The sequence below is a fragment of the Onychostruthus taczanowskii genome, unplaced genomic scaffold, assembly GCF_017590055.1.
Source record: "Onychostruthus taczanowskii isolate IOZ18803 unplaced genomic scaffold, ASM1759005v1 scaffold34, whole genome shotgun sequence".
In the NCBI taxonomy this organism is placed as follows: Eukaryota; Metazoa; Chordata; class Aves; order Passeriformes; family Passeridae; genus Onychostruthus; species Onychostruthus taczanowskii.
In genome coordinates, this window is record NW_024500794.1 from 384,625 (window position 1) to 405,369 (window position 20,745).

Below are 20,745 nucleotides of genomic sequence, written 5' to 3' on the forward strand. Positions count from 1 at the left end.
GGAAGCGGCGGTGTGTGGGGCCAAGATGGCGGCGGGGATGTACCTGGAGCACTACCTGGACAGTAAGAGCCGCCGGGGCGGGGCCGAGGCCGCGGCTGAGCCGGCCCGGGGGACACGGACGGGCCGAGGGGCGGGGCCCCGCGGGGGCCGAGCGCTGCCCGGGGCGCCCGCGGGCTCTCCCCGCCCCTCGGGCGCAGCCCGGCCCGGCTGGCGGGCGCCCGCTCCCCGGGCCGTGCGGAGAGGCCCCGTCCGTGGGGCAAGGCTCGGCTGCAGGTGCCGCGGGAGCCCTGAGAGCGGGGCCCCGCGGCTGGTTTGTCCCACGAGAGAGGAGCCCGGTGCAGCTCCAGCCGCCGCTCGGGAGCGGGAGCTCGGTTGGCTGTGGTTTCCCGGGACAGACGCCGAGCCGCAGATAACTGTTGGATCTGTGGGGCGGTAGTTATGGTAGCCTTCCACGCTGTCAGTTTACAAATGCAGCCCTGCTTTTCTGGCCGAAGAGGAGCTCTGTAAATGCTAATGGAGTTGGCAGGATTATCAGAGCCCTCCTGTGATACCTCTTATTTTACCGTCGTGCCTTAAGGTGCTTAAAACTTGGTAAAACTCTGCCCTTTGGGGATGAGACTTTCAGTGCATGTTTACCCACTAGGCGTTCTTAAAATAGCCGAGCAGATCCCTCGGAGGAGGTGTTTGTCAATGAGTGGGCTAATGAGTTAAGAATGAATAACCTGTTCTTTGAGGAATGCTGTTCTCACGTTTTCCTGCTGGTCTGGTGTGGGCACTAGAGACAGGGGAGGATGTTCACGGGATGGTGTCTTTTGTCTTTAAAGCGGGGTGGTTCTGGTAATGTGTCTTCTGCTTCACTGCACCCGGCCAGTTAAATCTCTCCCTGTCTGCTTGCATATGCATGGGGAAAAAATGGAGTTTGGCTCTTCAGCTGCCCTGCTACACTGGGTTTCTTCCAGCACAGAAATGACAGGGTGCTGGTAGGGACACAGGGTGTCTCGTTCCTTGCGTCTTCGGTGCTCCTTTTGTCTTTAGGAAAGGAAATGTCTCTAAGAATGTTCAAGAGCCCTAATAAATTTCAGTGAAAGCTGAAAAGAAGCTGCAGTTGAACAGGCTGGGATCTGTGAGGTGCAAGGAAGGAGGCAAAAGCCAGGAAGAAGAGTTGAATGAGGAGGCAGGTTGGAGAGGAGCGCAGATTGGTGTTCTTGTGCAGTTCTCACTCCCTTGCAGGAGGCTGCGCTGACTGAGGCTCCTCAGCTGGGAGAGAGGAGAAAGAAGCAGGTGGACAAGGAATAAGTGCACAGGGGGGATGCAGGGTTTTCCTGCTGGGAGGCCAGAGGTGTATTTTGGGTAAGAGCTGCAGAGCAGAGATAGGGGAGCAAAAGCCTGGGATGTGCAGCTGGTGAGCAGAAACTGCAGGATGCAGCGCTGAGGTGGAGAGGTACTGTGGCTACACAGCTGGAGAGAAGGGAAGGTTGGTGGCTGGAGAATGCTCCTGCCAAAGTCAAACAGCTCTGGACCATGTCATCAGAGTCAACTGAAATCAGCCAGCCTGGGAACTCCTCTTCCTCTCTTGTACAGGCATGCAGAGGAAACGCCAAAGTCTTCTCTCTCAGCTGAGAGTTGTGGTCCTGCAGCTGGATTAGAGGTTCTTGTCCTGGTGAAGGTGGATATTAATACAGGAGAGTCACTGTTCTTGTTGAGGTGTCTCGCTTAAAAAAATAATGAAAGTGATGGGCACAATCTAAAAGTCCTTAAAACCATCTGGTTACAAAGATTTTAGGAAGAACAAAACATTCCTTGCAGTGATGCTTTAGCCTTTTTTTGCTTACCCTTAGGTGTCTAAGGCCTTTTCAGTTTTGTCTGGTGCAACATTACTTGCTGTCATTAGCTGCTCACGAGGCACTTGCTGTGCTTATTCTAATTTCTTTCAGGAAAGCGTGGATGTCCTGTGATACTTGGCATCACAGAGCACCCACCACAGCCTTCAGTGAGCTGGGCTGCTGATGGGTAACAGCTTGTATCTCTGATTGCCCATATTGCTGCACTTGCTGTCATTAGCTGCTCATGAGACACTTGCTGTGCTTATTCTAGATTTCTTTCAGGAAAGCATGGATGTCCTGTGATACTTGGCATCACAGAGCACCCACCACAGCCTTCAGTGAGCTGGGCTGCTGATGGGTAACAGCTTGTATCTCTGATTGCCCATATTGCTGCTCTCTAAGCCTGCTCTCCTCTCCTCTCCTGGCCTTCTGCCTGACTCCTGACTCTGGGAGAATGCATGCAGTATTTTAGACACGAGTGTTCTTCTCCATGCTGATTGACAGCATTCCGTTTCCTACTTGCTGCTCCCCTTTCTTTTCCCACATTATTTCAGTGTTTTTTTAAAAACATTCATTTCCATTTTAAAGTAGTTCACCAATATCCTAAAACTTCCTGAAATTTGATAGAAATAAAAAGTCCAGAACTTTTGGTCATCTCTTATAAAAAGTGTCTAATTCTTAATTTACATCTGTGTCTTGGAACAGGATTCTTTAATAGCATAGTGCTCTTGCAGACACAGTTTTCAGTTGAATGTCTTCTTTCTTCCCACAGAGATTCTCTTTCCTGTGGTTTTCTGTCTGGATCTGCTCAGGGAATGAATGAGGAATGTGTGGTGAAAGAGGGCAGTTACTTGTAGGACCTCTTCATATCTTTGAATAAAGGAAGGTGTGTAAGGAATTAAGTGAAAATTTAGGAAGAAGAAAGGTGGCCTCCTGTTTGAAGCAACTGAATATCACTCTGACAAAGTGAGTTTGGTGGGGTTTTTTATGTTGTGAGTCCCACTTCATTCAGGTTTTCCTTGCTTGGATTGTGCTTCCCTCAGATTATGAGTGGAAATTTTTAGCCAGAGGAGCAGATGTGCAGAATGCTCATAGCTGCAGCTGGAGTCTGCCTTGAACAGATCAATCTGAAAAGTCATGCTATGAAGCATTTTTGCACATTTCAAGAGGAGAGTTTGTAATTCGCTGGCCTTTTGGCTTTAATCTCTTGGCCTCAGTAAATCTCGTGGCCTTCGTTCTGTTGGTGAGGGAAATGGGCCACTCCCCTGCAGCATTGTGAAAACACTTCATTGTCACAATAGCGAGCACCTTGAAAAGCTGGTTACAAAGTCAGTTCTCAGACTGAGCCCTGGGTCTGAGCATGTGACTCAGTGCTGGGCAAAGAGAATAAAACAAAACTTTGAATCGGAGCTCAGCCACTGGGAATGAGAAACACCTTGTGTGAAACATCATGTGAGTAGGTGATTAAAAACTCTATGCTAAGGTGCATGAGCAGTCTGACAAAGTTAGGCACACAGCCCCAGCTGTCTCAGTTCATATATTTTGAGCCCTTTGCTTTAGACATCTAAAGTTCTTTTCCATTATTTTTTGTGGAACAGCCAAGTTAAGAAGAGTTCTCTTAGTAAAAGGTGTCTAGAAGCTTCTTAGGTCAGGTATTTCAGCAGCTTTCAAGTCTTGCTGTAATTTGAAACTGGGTTTAGACCTAGGATTAGGCATGCCCTTTTCCTTGGCTTTAAGCTGTTAATTACAAAGTAAATCTCTCTGAAATGTGTTATGCTCTTGGCAGATGCTTTTGCAGCCTTCTGTGCTGAGCATCCTGACAGAGCAACTCCATATATCTTGTCTACTCTGATCACCTTCATTCCTTCATCCCTTCATCCTCCTTACTGAGCCATTGGATTCAGGGAATGGGAGAAGAGGAATGTCTCTTGTTCCACTTTTCTTCCTCAGTGTTTTTCTCCAGTGGCTGAATTTAAACATGAAAAGATTTCCATGTTTTCAAATACTGTCCTCCTTCTGGTTTCTAAACGATTTTATGCCTGGTTTTGAGGGGTGAAAGCAAGATAAAAAAGTGCTTTCCCTCAAGCACTAACACAGTGCAGCTTTAGTAAAGGAAGACCTAAGGGTGCAGACGAGTTAGAGACGTAGAAATGAATGGAAGAAGAAGGGAGAAAACAGTGTTTTGTGATTAAAAGCTGGAATGTGCATAAAGGCTCAAGAGAAGAGAGAAGTTTTGCTTGCTCGAGCTCGAGTTCCTGTTTGGCTCAGTGCTGGCCCTCGGACGAGGTTAGAATGCTGTAGTGGGGGTGATGGAGGAGAGGCTGAGGTGAGGAGACCTCAGCTGGTAAGTTAACGTGGTACCATGCAGCCAGTATACCTTGGGGTTTTCCCCTTTGCTTCTCTTCTTCTGTTTGCATTTGCCACTTGGCACACAGAGATGCACCAGTCACTTGTCACTGCTAGCTTGTCACTGCTAGAAGACTTAAGCCAGCATAAGCACAGAGCAGTAGAAGCAGCACATGTCCTCATGGAAGTCATCTTTCTCCTACAACTGGCATGGAAATGTCCTTTCATTCCTTGATAACATCAGCTAACCTGGTAAAATAGGACTTTTCTTTTGGAATGGCTACATCTGCCTGGATTTTCCTCTGTATGGATTCATCAAATGAGGGTGTGATAAGTATTGCAGTCTTAAAGCTCTTAGAGGCCATGGGTGTGATGTTGGACATTGCTGTAGGCGAGCCCTTGTTTCCTTCCCAGACCTGGCTGTGTTCCAGTTTCCCCAGCAGTTCTTTTATCTCTTGCATTCCCTACCTTCATTACTCTTATCCCTTCCCCAGTGTAGCATGCAGCCATACCCCCGTCCCTGCCTCTACAGTTTCTCACGTCATTCTTCAGAAAGGAGAGTCTCTTAATAAATCCTTTCTCTGCTTGTCACTGTTCTAGAGTAGTGAAAGCTGCCTTTCACCTTACAGAGACTTTGGATTAGTTACACCTGTGATGCACCACACATGATCTGTGGAAAATTACAAAACATTTCATGCAGGGGAGAGAATTTGGTGATTCATAGGCATCATTTGTTTCTGTGTGAAAGCTACTGGCACAGCCCACACTGAGCTGATACATTTAATGACCAATTCATTTAGAATTGGTTTTGTTGTTGGCTGATATTTTTATTGGAGCTGATACAAGATAGCTTTACATGGCAAAGCATGCTGTGTTTTCTCTGTGTTTCTTCACTTGTCCAACTGCAAATCTGATGTCATTGTTTTGGCAAACAGCCCTGTGGTCTCTTTGGTCGTCGTCTCTGCCTTTGGAGGTCCGGGGCAGGCTGGAAATGCCAGGAGTGTTGCGAGTCTCATTCCAGGCCCTCCAAGTTTTCAAATCAAGGTTGATCTTTAACAATAAAGATCCCTTTTCTGACACTTAACAACATTCCCTGCTATCTTGTCTGTGGATGCTGTAGCATTGAGCTGCTGTAATAAGCTCAAAAAGAGTCTTCCCTTCCTCAGAAATGGGCCCACATTTTGGGGGAGTATTGGATTTCCATGGCTGACTGTCACTGCTGACTGGTGCCCATTTTTTTGGACAGTGTCTGAAGTAGATGTGCTTGGGGGGACTGGTGTGCAGTGCGTTGGCCCAAAGCGTGGGATATGTGGTATGGCCACAGAATTCCTGGGTGGCTGTGGCTAAATCAGTCTGCCATGCAGCTAAGCACCCTCTTTGTAAAACTGTAGGTAGGGTTATCCCTTACCAAGGTGTTGTGAGGATAATGGCACAGGTTAGGATTTTTTATTGCAGCAGGACTGCAATTCCCTCTGGATAGAGGGGAAGGCATATATTGTGCTCAAGCACCAATTTCAATGAAGGTGCTTGTGTAAAAGTTTCGGTAAATTCCTGCACAGGAAGGTGACTGATTACTTGGGAACGCAGGAGACAGAGCAGAAGCAGTAGTTTGAGAGGGTGATACACTCTGAAAGGAGGGATACAAAATTCACCCTGCCCCCTAATGAGGGAGCGAGGAAGCTCTCCAAGATTACTGCGAGCCAGTTGTCCTGCAGTGTACTTCAATGCTGCAAAACTATGAGATTCATGGAGTACCAAAAAGTCCATTGTGCTTCCCTGGCAAGCTCCCAGCCAGTTTGCAGTCCTGGGGGGTAAAGAACTTACCCTCTCATTGTGGCAGTCCCTGGCACAAGCAGGAATTTTTTTAATTGCCTTCAGCAATGTCGTGTCTGAAGTGTTTGCTGAAATCTAAGCTGTTCAATAAAGCAACTGTGGTTATGTTTCAAAATGTCTTTTCCCATTTTTTAATAAAATTTAAGCATGCATCTAAACGTGGTGGGTGAACAGATGTCTTGGGAAGGGTACTGTGTGTTTGGGTGGTCTTTGGTGCTACTGATCCGTTTTTAGGACTTTGGGCAGCACAAATCCATTGTTTGGCAGCGCGCAGATGCGCTGCAGAGGATTGAAGCACAATTGAAGTTACCAGGCTGTGTAGGCTTGCTCTCTGCATTTGTGTGTCACAGTTAACATCTGAGTTAAGTAGATGAAGTTTAAATATCAGTTGCCTGCACCTGACAGCCCACGTGTGTTTCTAAAAAGAAGTAAATAAAATAATAATTATTGGAGAGGGGAAAAAAGTGGTGTTGGATTCTGACTTTTGGAGAGAGAGTGCGTGGTTCTGAAGGGAGAAGACAGCATGGTCATGGATGCCATGGATGCCTGTGGAAGAATGAACTGGGAAAACAATGACAAGGAAAGAGGAGAGTGAAAGAGATGAAAGAAGAATGGGCTTAGTGGAGGGATAACATTTGAGGAGAGAAAAGACGAAGGTAGGTAGAGAGACTTTAGCTTGTGATCAGAAATGAAAACAAGGTAAGAAAAGGAAGGGATGAAAAAAATTCACAGAGAGCTGCTCCGGTGATTTTTAGGATAATCAGACCATGAGTGGAATCAGTAGGGCTCTGCACCAAGCTTCTCTATGGATCTGTGCAATGAGTCCATTAGGAAAAGCCTTGCCAGCAGGTTGAGGCAGGAATTCTGCCCATCTGCTCAGCCCTGGAGAGGCTCCTCTGCAGTGCAGTGTCCAGTTTTGGGCTCCTCATTAAAGACAGACATGGAGCTCCTGGAGCCTGCCCAGCAGAGGGGAATGAGGATGATTTGGAGACTGGAGCACCTTTCTCATGAGGAGAGGCTGAGCGAGCTGGGCCTGTTTAGCCTTTAGAAGAGATGCCTGAGAGGGGGCTCATCAATGTCTATAAGTATCTGCAGGGAGGTGTTGAGGGTGGATCCAGGCTCTTCTTAGTGGTGCCAGGCACTGGGACACGGGGCAATGCACATGAGCACCTGAGTGTGAGGAAGAACTTATACTAAGTGGCTGACCAAGCACTAGAAGAGATTCCCCCACTAAGGTTGTGATGTCTCTCTCTGGACATATTCCAGAACTGTCTGAAGGCAATCCTGTGCCATGTGCTCTGGGATGACCCTGCTCGAGCAGGGAGGTGGGAGCAGGTGACCCACTTGGTCCCTTCCAGGCTTTCCCATTGTGTGATTCTGTGGCACAGTTATGTTAATGGCAGCCCATGCTTTGGGCCACGCTGCTGGCCTTGCTAGCACTTTCTTCCCTGTACGTTTTCACCATCCTCCTGTTCCTCTCCTGCTGCTGTGCCATTTGTGTGGAAAGAGGGCCTTGCTTTTCCTTGTTTTTCTGTCTGTTGTTGCATATCATCAATCTTCTCTAGTGATCAAAGATGTCTCTAGGGTGTTCTTTCTTTACAATTATCAGTTTCATAATCTGAGAATTACGTGGGTATTTTATGATACATAGTATTTAGTCATGATGATTTTAAGTGAATCTTACTAAGATGAAAGAGCAAAATTAATTGCAGAGGGAAAAAAGGAGAAAAGCAGGAGGAAATGAAATTACATAAATAACATGAATGTTTTTTTAGAAATAGTGAGGAAAAATGTGGTGGTAGGAATGAGGAAATGGAGACTCAAATCTAATTTTTTTTTTAACAGCACTTAGAGAGTGATGATGTCTGGTAGCCAGCACAGCACAGATCAAGAAATTTCTGCAAGTCTTCTGGCTCCTGTGATAAATTCTGTGATGCAGAGAATCACTTCTGTTTAAGGCTATGCAAGAGCTTTGGAGTTAAGCTGCAGATAGTAGAAAACATCCCCACAGCTAGATTAAGTTATGTACCATACAAATAGTTTGTTGCTCAGTTATAACTTGCTTATCTGCAGCTTTATCTTGTTATGCTTTTTGTTATTGCCAGATTCTCTCTGGATCATAATTTGTAACGGTCTGCTCAGCTTCCTTCCACGTTCAGTTGAACAGATAAAGTATCTTTGTAGCAGTTCTGATTATAAAGTCACTGTACTGTCACTTGTTTCATTTTCTCCATTTATTGACGAAGCAGTGGCAGAACATTTGTCCAATAATAGATTTGCCGAGTGAAATGTTTTGCCGTGGTTTTAGGAAATCGTTTTGCTGGTTTTAGCAGGGAAGGAATTCAACTGGCAGGGGTTTGTCTGTCAGCCCCAGCGGAAGCCTGCCCAGCTAATGAGCCTCTGGAAGATCGTGGCTCACATGTGCGTAAACGATCTGCCCGTGGTGCCTGAGCTGAGCGCCCGCTCGGCCAGAAGCAGAGGCAGGTGACAGCCCTCCCTCCCCACGCTGCCAGAGCCGCCGGGAGCAGGGGGCTCTGCACGCCGGGAGGCAGGGAATGAGGCACGGGAGCCACTGGCCTGGCTGAGGGGCTGGCACTGAGGGGAGCGGGCTCTGGGGAGAGAGGGGCTCTCAGGGGTGGGGGGCACAGGCTGAACAGACAAGGCACGTAGAGGCAAAAGAAGGACAGATGTCCAGACGAGGACATGTGCTGGCATCAGTGGTGGTGGCAGATTTTTACAGTGATGGCTGTAAAAACTAGAGCACAGTTCTTTTCAGGTTGTGTAGCTGAATCAAACTCCTGCTTGAGTTTCTCCTGCTGCAAGAATATCACTGTGAAATGTGACCCTAACCTCATGTGGGGTTGATCTGCCCGCACAGTAGCATCCTACTGGTTTTTGTGCTGGCTCAGGAGCTTGCTCTATCTAAAGGTTTCTAGCCCTGCTGAGGGAAAGCTGACAGTACCTGGTGGAATTTGTGCTTTTACCATCTGTCCTTTTCAGAAGAGAAAAAGAAATTACATTAATCTTTTCTAAAAACCACAAAGTCCAGAATTTAGAAGCTGTGATCTTCCAGGATTAATAAACTCAATATAAATTTGACATATTGTGTGCAGTGCAGGAAGAGCTTCTGTTTTCCTCTAGAGGATACCTGTCTTGTCTTCTGCAGCGGGCGCTTTGGAGAGGAATGAAAAGCAGCGTGCTGCAGTATGCCCCATGTTTCATTTGCTGTATAAATTGAAAGGTTTAGAGTTGATGAGGCTGGGGATTGCAGGAGGGAAAAAGGCATGGTCTCTAGATTCCCAAGCTGAATTTCATCCCTGCCATAAGCTCCCTCTATAAGCAATAATAATTTTCAGCATTGTGTCCCCGTCGTGTTCTGAGATGCTTTTTCGAACCATAGGGATGTAATCCGGTAGTCAGCTGCTTAACCCTTGTGTGAAGTCTGTCATGCCGAACACACATGGAAGGATCAAATTCAGGAGGTGCCTACAGACTTCATTTTGCCACTTACTAATTTTTCAGCATTTGAATTTGCCCTGCTAACTGTCCTTGAATGCAGGGGTGATGTGTATGTGCTGTGGAATATGTATCTGGGTACTTAAGGACACCTACTATCTGAGCATTTCTCAGGTAACTAAATCAGAAATGGCAACAGAAATCTGTTGAAGCAGCGGCTTGATTGCTCCTAAGTGTTGTGCATGTAACTTCTTATTATGCTGTTTGGGCAAAAGTCTAAGTAAAAGGAGCAACTTTACTGCTCAGCAAGGCCCATAGTTGGCTTTATCTCTTACAGGAATTAATTTCACGTCCTGTTATGTAGTACTTGTTAAAACTTGTTAAAACCTTCTTCTTGCCTACAGAACCTTCCCTGTCAACTGGTTGCTCTTCAGGGAAGTGGAAAGGCATTCATTGCTGTAGAAATATGTGCAGGGAAAATAGAGATTGCTGCCTGGACTGATGTGTTGGATGGCTTTGGTGATGCACTCCATGTGAGCTGCAGAGCGAGTTCAGGAAGCTGAGACATGCTTCCGCTGTGTTTGTGAAGAGCTTTCCCCAAGACCTTCTTTTTTAAACCTTCAAGAGAGATTTATTATTTTTATGAGGTATAAAGGTGACAGTAATCAGGCTTAGGCTTCAGGTTAATTCAGTGACACTAGATCTCATTTTGATTAGACAGGCATGGAAAAAGAAGAATTATTTTTACCAGCTTTGCCAGTTGAGCATCTGGTGATGCCTGGGGGGTGAGTAGCATAGTGCATTGAAAATTAATTGACTATCAACTTCACATTGCTCATTCAGAGCCCTACAAACATTTATTATTCACGGTGTGTGGCATCCTTCCAGGTGTTGGACACACCACACTGAGATGACAGGGCAGAAGGCACAACAAGTTACAAGTCACGAGGGGTTAAGGCTGCACTCTGTTCCCCATCCCATCTCAGACTTGATCTTTGCTCTGCCCAAAGTGTCTACGACCCCTGTATGTTACATGAATGCATTAAACAGATTCACTTTTCAGTGAATTAGCATTTGATCAACTTAATTTTTACATCCTTATGTAGATATAAGTAAATGGCTATATTTACCAGCTGTTGGGGTTTTTTTTTTCATTACTGAGTGGAGTTTTTGGATGGAGATGTTGTATTATAATGAGTGACTTCATTACAGATTTTGGGTTTCTGCTTTCTTAGTGTGGACCTTTCTGCATGGCAGCAGTTTTCTTCTAACTAATATATATTCTAGAACTATGCTTCTGCATTAAATATATCACATTTTTATAGTCTGTCTCCCTTGGGGCCAGCAACAAATGGAAGCAGTCTGATGTGCACCGGGGGGTGTGTATGTTAGTGGTTAGCTTTGTTCCTGCCTTGGCATCGTGGACAAGAGCCTGATTTCTCCATGTGTTCTCCTTTCTCTGCAGGTATTGAGAACCTGCCATTTGAATTACAGAGAAACTTCCAGCTCATGCGAGATCTGGATCAGAGGACAGAAGGTGAGGATCAGGGATGGTTTTGTTGGCAAGACAAGGAGTATGTAGCTTGACCAGCTTTGCTCTGCTTTGCCTTTGTCATGGGGATCTCCAGGCAGGGGAGGAGGCCTGGAGCTGCTCCAGTCGTTCAGTCTCTCCTGGTGGAGGGCAGTGTGGTGTGCGTGGTGTTTGTGTATTTAATGGCTCACTTGTTTCAGACCTCAAGTCAGAGATCGATAAGTTGGCCACGGAGTACATCAGCAATGCACGGACTTTGTCTTCCGAGGAAAAACTGGGGCTTCTCAAGCAAATCCAGGAGGCCTATGGAAAGTGCAAGGAGTTTGGGGACGACAAAGTTCAGCTGGCTATGCAGACCTACGAGATGGTATGAAGGGAAGTGTCTCGTGCTTATCGTGTGAACGCCCGAACTAAAGCCGCCCATCGCACAAGGGCGATCTCTCATTTTTAGGCCATGCCCACTCTTGCTCTTCGGCTCTTTAGTGGGCCTAAGTCTTTAGGGAGCCTCATAAAGGGCCCCCTGCCCCTTTGTCCCCTCTTTGTCCTCTCTTTGCCTTCCTGGCTCTGTCCTGTGGTAACCGCTGGCCACTGCTGTCTTTGCAGGTCGATAAGCACATCCGGCGGCTGGACACAGACCTCGCTCGCTTTGAAGCAGACCTGAAGGAGAAGCAGATAGAGTCGAGTGACTATGACAGCTCTTCCAGCAAGGGCAAGAAGAGTGAGTACCACCACTGGGCTGCAGATTGATTCAGGAGGCAGCCGAGTGACTGTGGAAGTGGTGGGGATGAAGGCAGGCTCTGGAGTGGTGCAGATCAAAGACTGTTGCGCTGGAGTCTGAAGGACAGGTAAAAAGGTGGTGACTGGGCTCTTCCCGTGTGAGCGTATGCAAGGCCGCTAGATAAATTAAGATGGGGTGCACGGCCCAAAGCCAGTATACATTCCAAAGCAGGAGTGTATTGTAGTGCTGCAGAGGTTGTCACTGTCAGGTGTCTGTTTTGGTGGGGTGACAGATGCAACACCTTTTTCTCTTCTTACCAGAGGGCCGAGCCCAGAAAGAGAAAAAAGCTGCCCGCGCTCGCTCCAAAGGGAAAAACTCTGATGAGGAAGCACCAAAAACTGCCCAAAAGAAATTGAAGCTCGTCCGCACGTAAGTGTTTAAGCGACTCGAGGGAATGAGAAGCAGCACCAGAAATCAGACCAAGGCAGACCTAGCCAGGCTTCCCTGAGATCCCCAGACTGGAACTGTGTGTCCTCTGTCCCTTCTTGGGAAGCAAGAGGAAGGAAACTTCCTTATTCTTTCAGGGCAGTGTGGGTTGAAGGGAAAAGCAGGTCCCCTGGGTGTATACACTTAAATAAGAGAAGTACCTGTCTCTGGCAGACAAGGGCGCTGCCTTGGGACACACAAAGGTTCTCAAAGCCAGTTACTTTGCTGATGTACTTTATTCCTGTCCTGCAGTAGCACAGAGTATGGGATGCCTTCTGTCACCTTTGGAAATGTGCACCCCTCGGATGTACTGGATATGCCCGTGGACCCCAATGAGCCCACTTACTGCCTCTGCCACCAGGTCTCCTATGGGGAGATGATTGGCTGTGACAACCCAGATGTAAGAGCCTGCACATGATGGAACTGGGGGGGGAACGGAGTGGAGATGAGTCTTGCATGGAAAATCTTGTCCTGCTTGGGTGGGCCCTGGGACAGCAAGCAGTGACAAGGAGAGGGCTTACATCAGGTAGCTGGGATGGGCAGAGGTGTGGCTGGCAATGGCCTCAAGTGCCTCTCTCTTCAGGGTTTTCCTTAAATTGTTTTCTTGTCCCTAAACTTAGCATGCGAGAAGGGGAGTTCTCCTTGCTAACAGCGTGTAGACTGGGTGTGAATATTCAATCCTTGATCACTGCTAGGGATTTTGGAGTTTATGATTAAATAAACTGGGAAACTCTGGTAGCCCAAAAGCAACAACTTCAAAAGGAAACTGGTCTTTAACTGGCTGTTCTTCATCCCAACAGTGTTCCATTGAATGGTTTCATTTTGCCTGTGTGGGTCTGACAACAAAACCAAGAGGAAAATGGTGAGTGAAGCAACCTGGGGGGCCCATTTGACCTTTGGAAAGGGGAGGCCCTTGGTGGCAGGGGGAAAAGTACTATATATACACACTTAGAAGATATCATTGAAAGGAAAATTTGAATTAAGGCTTTGTCAGGGACCTTGGAAAAGGTCTTTTGGGACCATGCACTTGAGGCTCATGTCATGCCCTAAATGTTGGCTTTGTACTTCCCTTTCTAACAGGTTCTGCCCTCGCTGTTCCCAGGAGAGGAAGAAGAAGTAAATTCACATGAGACCTCAGTACTGCTGCAGGAGCTCTCTTCCCCCTGCCAGGGCCTCGTCCCAGTTCTCCCAGCCCTTGGGGCCTTGGCTGAAGGGAAGTCTTGCCCTGTTTGTGGTTTGGGCCATCCCTGGAATGGTGTGTACCCTCACGGTGGTTCCTGTGTGTTCTGTATCCCTGGTTGCTTCTGAGTCCTTAAGGGAGGCCCTCTCTGTGTACTATTCCAAACAGGTCTCTGAACCTCAAAGGGAATGAATGAGGGCACCAGGGTAGCCACCAGATTCCCAGGGATTCAGGTAGCCCCTGATTTTCCTTGGCTTTCCTTCAGCCTCCTCAGAGTTCATTGCCTGTTCTCTGCTTAGAGAACAAGGCTATGGGATGGGGGAAGGAAAGGAGGTAAGTCTTCAGCATTTTAGGTCATTCATTTTCCTGGATCTTTTTCAGGAGAGAGGGAGTAACCAGGCTACTTCTTAATCTAGTGGGCTGGTTGAGAGACTGAAAACGTGATGTGCTCCCTGTCTTTAACCATTCCACTGCTGGCATTGGACAGCCTCTTTTGTTGGGGAGAGGAGGAGGCAGAGGGATGTTTAGAGCTAGCTTTGTCTCTCATTCCTGGGGTAAACCTGCTGGTCTGGGAAGCACACTATGTGAAGGAGGAAGAATTTCTGACCACGTGGGGAGAAACAGCTTGGTCCAGTCTGTCTTCCAGCTTCAAAATTCTGCCTTCCTCTTGTGTAGCGGTGCTTCTCCATGACATTGATGGTGGGAAGTTTGGGGATTCAGATCCCACTTGTATAATAGAGAATGAAATAAAATTCATTGAAACCAATGCTCTGTTTGCCTTGATGTCACCTCCAAAATAAACTGCAGCAATTCTTTCTCTCTTAGCTCCGCATTTATTGGAAATGGTGAATGTGGTACAGCTTTTTCATGCAGCAGTCCTGTCCCTAAAAAGTGACATTCTGCATAAGTCAGGCTTGAAAAGAAAATGTACCTAATGTACTTGCAGAAAGCTTCTGGGCTGTGAAAAATACCTGCCCCTGCAGCCATGCCCTCGCAAGAAGGGGAACATTTATTCCCACTATTGTTTGATGATTTGCTTCATCTTCTCTTAAATGAACAGGAGTGGAGGTGGCAAAGGCCGACCCTCACTGTCTGTTGGGCAGCACAGCTGAGAAGATAAGCCATCAAGACAAACCACGTGCCTCCAAGAAGGTGGATAGGTTTTCCAGACAAGCTGATAGCTTGCTTCCCAGAAGGTCACAATCACCTTGTTGCAAGAAACTCTGCCTGCTGTTCCTAACATAAATTAGGCTCCAAAACGATTCCAGAAGACCTGCAGTCTGAAGGTCTGTAGTGTCTGCAGATAGCTGTGAGGAGATGGCCCGTACTGAAGCTGCTCTTTATGAATTCCATTGGCACAGCCTGCAGACTGACAAACTAAGACTTCTTCCTCCTTGTGGTCTGCTCACCAGGAAGGTTTAAGCCTTTCACCTGAAACATGGAATGTTTTCCTCACCCAAATTACTTGTACGAGGATCCATGGAGGATTTTGCTGGTTTAGTTATGAAGCCAAAGCTCTGCTCGGGTTCAGAAGACACTGTGGGTTAAGATCAGTGCTACTCCCACCATGTCACTGCATGGGGACCCTGCAGCCCTCAGCTCAGAAGCTGATGTTATTTTCTGTTCAAGTGAGTTAGCACTGAGTCAGTCTCTGCTTTTGCCTTGAGAAGGGATGTTCATTCTGTTTTTCTGTTCATTCTGCACAGAAAAAAGGATGAGTTCTTCCCCAGGCTGTGACTTACATGGTTTGTGGTACCCCTGCCACAGTCTGAATCTCAATCCCCAGATTTTATTACACCACCTCCTGGGGCTTCCTTTCTTAAAAAGAGGTGAAGCAAGTTCTGGAAGGTGTTGGCTGTGTCTCTGGTATGGTTTTAGTATGAGCCAGTGGGTGAGCAGGCTGTGGCAGGAGACCTCATCTCTTCAGCTGGGGGTTACTCAGACATCCACTGGTGCTCAACTGACAGAAGAAACAGTGGATGAGGCCTGAACTGGAAAATGGGCTTTGGGCAGGGGGTGGGGGTGATGGAGGGTGGAAACTGCTCCAAGCAGCTTGGTTTCAATGGATAGGACACGGGATTTAATGGCCAGCATTAGCAGCAAGCTCTCTAGGAACCATGGGCCAGAGAGGGGTTTGAAGCACTAGCCAGCAGCCAGGAGCATTCCAGGTACTTCTGTGCCACTGAGGGACTGAGGGAATGCTCTGACTTGTACAATGAGACAACTTACACCAAAATTTGGATAAAACCTGGGCATTTTCAAATGGCTTGCAAGTATAAATGCAAATGAAAGCACATTAAAAGCTAACCTTGGAAGAGAGGGAATAAGGGCAATAGCTGTGCGGTATTTAATCACCAGAGGAGGAAAAGAACCAGTAGGAGCTAGAAAATACAAAGTACAAAAATGAAGCCAGTAGGAACAAAGCCTGTAAGTGACAAGGCTGGAAACATGAGCAGCTTTTTTTAGAATGCCTTTTGTTTTTGATATAATTGAACATGGCACTTGTCCATTACTGACTGCAGATAGCAGAATTGTTTGTAATGAGAAGAGGGGAAGTGTTCTGTAAATATTTATTCTGTGTTGGTGCTGGTGTCATATGGGGATGGTGTACTTCCTAGGCAAACAGTAAAGAAGGGTTTTAAATGGCACCTCTTGGGGCAAAGACTTTTTTAATCACCAGTCCTCAATAAATGATGTTTGTCGTCCTGTGAAAGCCACCCGGAGGCATCTGTGGGTTGATCTCTGTCAGACTCTGGACTGCTTAGGAAAACCTATGAGGCTGGAAAAGGGCCAGCTCTTTTTTGGTCCTTAATGATGTCAAGAAGGCTGCCACAACAGTCCAGATGTGAAATACTGGAATAGTGCGGCAGTAAATTGCTTCTCCCTAAAACAAGCAAGAAATCCAGGTCAACAAAATAAAATCAGTTTGATGGGAAGTTGCCAAAAAAAAAAAAAATCTGTCAAAAATTAGTTGAATTTTTTTAAGATCCTTGTTAATAGTTACCTGGATCACTGTAGTGGTAATGGGATCTGAGAAGTTTACTTCTAGAATTGAAGTGCTTAAAGCAGGGATATACTCAGTTAAAGTAATCATGAACTCTGTTGCAGAACTGGCTAGCTTGCAGATTTCCTGGAACAGCTGTCAGTGCAACATAAACACTTTCTAAAATGGTGCTGGAGAAATTGCCCTTTTAGAGTGATTGGAAATATCCTAGTTGATGAGTGAAGTCAAGTCTGAGTTTCAGGAGGTTGGAGCCATAGAGCGTGACAAGAGGGAAGAATTTTGCAGCCTTGTTAAGCCCATTTATTAATAATAATTGGTCCTGCACACAAACGACCAATTTATCTTGCCCAGTTTGATTGCCCCATCTGTGGGCATCTTTCCTGAGTAGCTGGGCAAATGTGCTGACGAGGATGTTCAGCAAAGTATTCCCCTTTCCAAGGAGCAGATGTGCTCCTCAGGCTCCCGTCCCTCAGGCTCTGCCACCACCATGTCCATGGCATGGAAGCCATCCCAGCCACGACTCAGTTTCCACCACGGAGCCACCTTCCTCTCCTGCCTGTGAGTAAACTCACCCCACAGCTCAGCAACACCCAGCCTTGCTTTAAGCACTCTCAAGGTACTACTCACCCAGCAAACACCCAGAGCTGTGCGGTGGACACTCTCACTGTCATGTACACTCAATTCAAAGGTTGCCCAAATCGGCCCAGAGGTCTCAAGTTGGCAGTGGAAGACATTCCCAAGAGACAGCTTGCTCATACAGACTGAAAATAAGCCCATCTCGTTACAGACCTGCCTGGTTTGAAAAATTCTGAGCTGTTCTGCTTTTTATAATCAACCACAGCTCCACTTTCTCCCTGCCAGTGTGAAGACATTGAGAGTGGGAACATCTGCTCTAAAGATCTGGCTGTAGGCAAGGAAGACTGCAGCACTGAAAGAGTTAAAAACTAATAGAAGAAAATGAAATGTCCTACCTTTCTTTCCAAAGACAACTGAAGGAAGTTTCTCCAACTCTGCTTCCTATTAGTTACAGTATCAGAAGAAATAAAGCTGTTTTTATCCAATAAAATGAATTTCATTTATAAAAATAGTCAAACATCTTGATTAATTTATGCTAATTTATGTTTATTTTTCTGAATACATAAAAGAAACTAGGAGTGTTAGTTTTAGAAAAACACATTTGTGCCCAAGGCTTAAGGACAGGCAAAGCTGTGACAAACACTAAGCTCCTACGTCTTGGTGTGATAGAAATGTTCACCAAGGTGTCCCCTTCGGTCTGTTTTTGCAGGTGTGCAATTTAATTTCAGTGGGCTGGGTTGCTGCCACTGAAGAAACAACTCATTCAAAACCGAAACCCCATCTGGGAGTAGGAAAGGAATTATTTTTTACACACAACAAGCAAGGAAAAGAAGTGTGAGACCTTGGCATTTCCTCATTCTGAAAGCCTGAATGATGCAGCCATTGGAAGAACCCATTTACTCACCACAGAAAGACTGAGGTGGGGAAGAAGCCTCTCTGGAGCTTTGTAGTCCAGGCCCCTGCTCACATTAGGGATAAAATTGTGGTTGGATCAGGTTGTTCTTGCATGCAACAAACCTGCCTAAAAAGGCTACAGCAGTTTGTTCAAGCAGGCTTTTATGTATCCACTCCATTTTAGTTTGTATTAATAATTCAAGAAACCATTTTTAAATGCTGTTTTTGCAATCAATTAAATATTCCATTTTCTAAATGTCAAGTAAAAAATGCTTCATTCACTATTTCCTAACAAAATAAAATGTAAATTAAGTATTTGAATTAATGCACGTTATAACTGTGCGGTGCTTGTACAAATGTGAATAGATTAACATATCTACCAGGTTAAAAAGAGTGCCAATTTTAATGTAAAGTCTATATTTATCAGCATATTCGCATAGGTCTCAGCCAATGACAGTAAACCCACCGAAATAAAGTACAAATGAAGAATGAAGACGATTTAACCTGTGAATAAAGTCAGCAATTTAGAGAATTTTGGTTTGAATCAGAACACTCCCAGGCGCTTTTGTCTGTGCAGATGGGCTTCTGTGCCCTGCTCTGCACGGGCTGGTACCTACAGCCCTTCCCACGGGGTGAAGGTGTCCAGCACTGGCATCTTGGAGAAGTGTTTGGAATGGTCAGTGCTGAACGGGAAGGGGCTCTTTGCCTGTCTGCTCTGTGCTGGCCTGGGGGCTCTTGGCAGGGCTGTCCCCTCTGCTGAGCGGCTCCTCAGACTGCGCAACTCCTTGTGTGAGCAGAGTGAGTGTCCCCCTTCTCTGCCCGCTCCTGAGGTGTGTGTTTTGGGGAATGGAGGTACCTACACACCCTCCTTTGGTGCACTGCAAGGAATGCACAACCTGGCGTTGTCTCGGGGGCTCTGTCGACCCCAGCATCGACACAAGCAGAGCTGCTCGTGGCCTCCTCCCTAAGCAGCCTGCTGTTTCATTTCTACCAACACACATCCAGCTGCGTTTGGAAGCATTTTTCTATCATCTCTGCTCACGTTTCAAATTATTTAAGACACATGCTTTCTGGAGATGCTGCTTCACAAGCCACTGGAATGCACACCTGATCTTTGTGGCCCCCCCATCTTTATGGGGTTTTCAGCTGACCAGACATCCTCTCCCTGCCCCAAACCCCCCAGTTTAACTCACTGTGCTGGCACAAGGTCTGTGAGCCATGGTCCTGGAGTTTCCAAGAGGTTTTCAGGCATTGCTGCTGCTGCTGCTGGTGGAACATGCAGCACAGAAAATGCTGAGAAATACCCAAAGCATTTGAGACAACAACAAGGAAGAGGAGCTCATCTGCTGAAGGGTGGTACCTCACTAACCAGACAGGCTCTTACAAAGCTCAGGGTTGACATGCAGTTGGATATTAACATGGAAAACACCATTCCAGTGAGTTCTTGTCCTGCTATTTCACCTCCCTGCTGCTGGCTCAGGACTCCGTAGACCTGGGGGTTACAGCTGTGTCCCTCAGCCCACCAGGTCCCAGCTGGCACAGGAACACTGGCTGCAGGAAACTCTGCTGTGTGGCAGCCCTGAAAACAAGGGTGCAAATCTGCTTCACTGCAAAAATTACACGGCTTGTAATGCACCATCGAGGGTACAGCCTTAAAGGTGCCAAGTGAGCCCTCAGAAATCAGAAACACTGGAATTAGCATCACCCCCGTGCTCCGCATTGCTGACAACTGTAATTGCTTGATGCAGCAGTAGGGAGTAGACTTCCCCCAGCCTGCAGCATTGATGCATCGTGTACAAGTTGCTGTTCCTCCCCTCCTCTTCCCTCCCCCAGAGATGACTTTGGTTTTGCAAAGACTTGGAATGCAGGTGCCCCACAGCCAGCTGGCACACACCTCATCAAACAGCACAGCAGTGCCTCCTGCTCTCACAGCCTCCCAACCCCGCTGGGTGCATGCCAGAGACTCACTGGCTTCTGTAGAATCCACTTGTGGACTCTTGTGGAGTTTTCTGAAGGATTCTGACAACCTGAACCAAGTCCAGGACGTGCCACAGTGCATGAGAAGTGCTGGGTAGCCAACATGTCCTCACATCCGTAACCACCTTTCCAAATAAACAGCAGCTCACCACAGGGATTGCTACCAGAGCACCAGCCAATGGGGACTCCTTTGACACGTACCCTTCCTTTGCATTCATTCTTGTTTCCTGTTCTCAGGAAAATAAATCTCTTGCTGGCACGTGAACACACAGGCAGAGTAACCAGCACCTGGCAGGTATCAATAACACCGTGTGGCATTGCCCAGAGAGGTGCTGGGTGCCCCATCCCTGGCAGTGTTCATGGCCAGGTGGGCTGGAGCCCTGAGCAACCTGTTCTAGTGGGAGGTGTCCATGCCTGTGGCAGGGGGTTTGGAATTGGATGATCTTTAAGGTCCCTTCCAACCCAAACCATTCTATGATTCTATGATTCTGTGGCATGCCAGATCAGGGTGCTTTCCTTAGTCCCATATTTCTATCAGCCAGTGAGGTCAGCACTGAACTTCTCTGGGAAGCTCCTCAATCAGGGTGACAGAGCTCAGCCTTGGCTCTTTCGTTGCAGAGAAGTGGAGGTGATTAACAGAGCTAGGGAGCTGAAGGCCCTGCAATTGTCTAAAATCAGCTAATAAGCAATATGTCTCCAGCTAAGTAATGGAAGACTAGGAACTGCCAAAAATAAGCTCCAGCAGTGTTTCCTATTTTAATATGGGTAGCAAGAGCTAGCTGGAAAAACTCTCCTGATTATTGTTTTCCTAAAGAGCTGCAAAAGCATTCAAAATTCAGAGTGCCGTTTTTAAATGGTCAGGCTTCAAGCTTCTCAGAAACGCCACTTTCCAACAAGACACCTCAGAGCAAACCCCAGCTC

General features: G+C 46.8%; 1 protein-coding gene across 5 annotated transcripts; it reads left to right on the forward strand.

The window, feature by feature from the left end:
* ING4 (inhibitor of growth family member 4) lies at positions 1-14,136 on the forward strand. 5 transcript variants are annotated; one of them, XR_005953155.1, is made up of 10 exons: positions 5-62; positions 10,924-10,995; positions 11,190-11,356; positions 11,593-11,707; positions 12,028-12,136; positions 12,446-12,593; positions 12,994-13,055; positions 13,274-13,448; positions 13,542-13,606; positions 13,755-14,136. XR_005953155.1 is itself a non-coding variant. In XM_041411001.1 (8 exons), the coding sequence occupies exons 1-8, from the start codon at positions 26-28 to the stop codon at positions 13,311-13,313; spliced, it is 750 nt and encodes a 249-aa protein (XP_041266935.1). In that variant the 5' UTR covers positions 1-25; the 3' UTR covers positions 13,314-14,136. The 5 variants fall into 5 exon arrangements, 2 of the variants coding, with proteins under 2 accessions (XP_041266935.1, XP_041266936.1); XR_005953154.1 differs by having other exon boundaries at positions 13,274-13,606; XR_005953153.1 differs by having other exon boundaries at positions 13,542-14,136.
* The last annotated feature ends 6,609 nt before the right edge of the window (positions 14,137-20,745 follow it).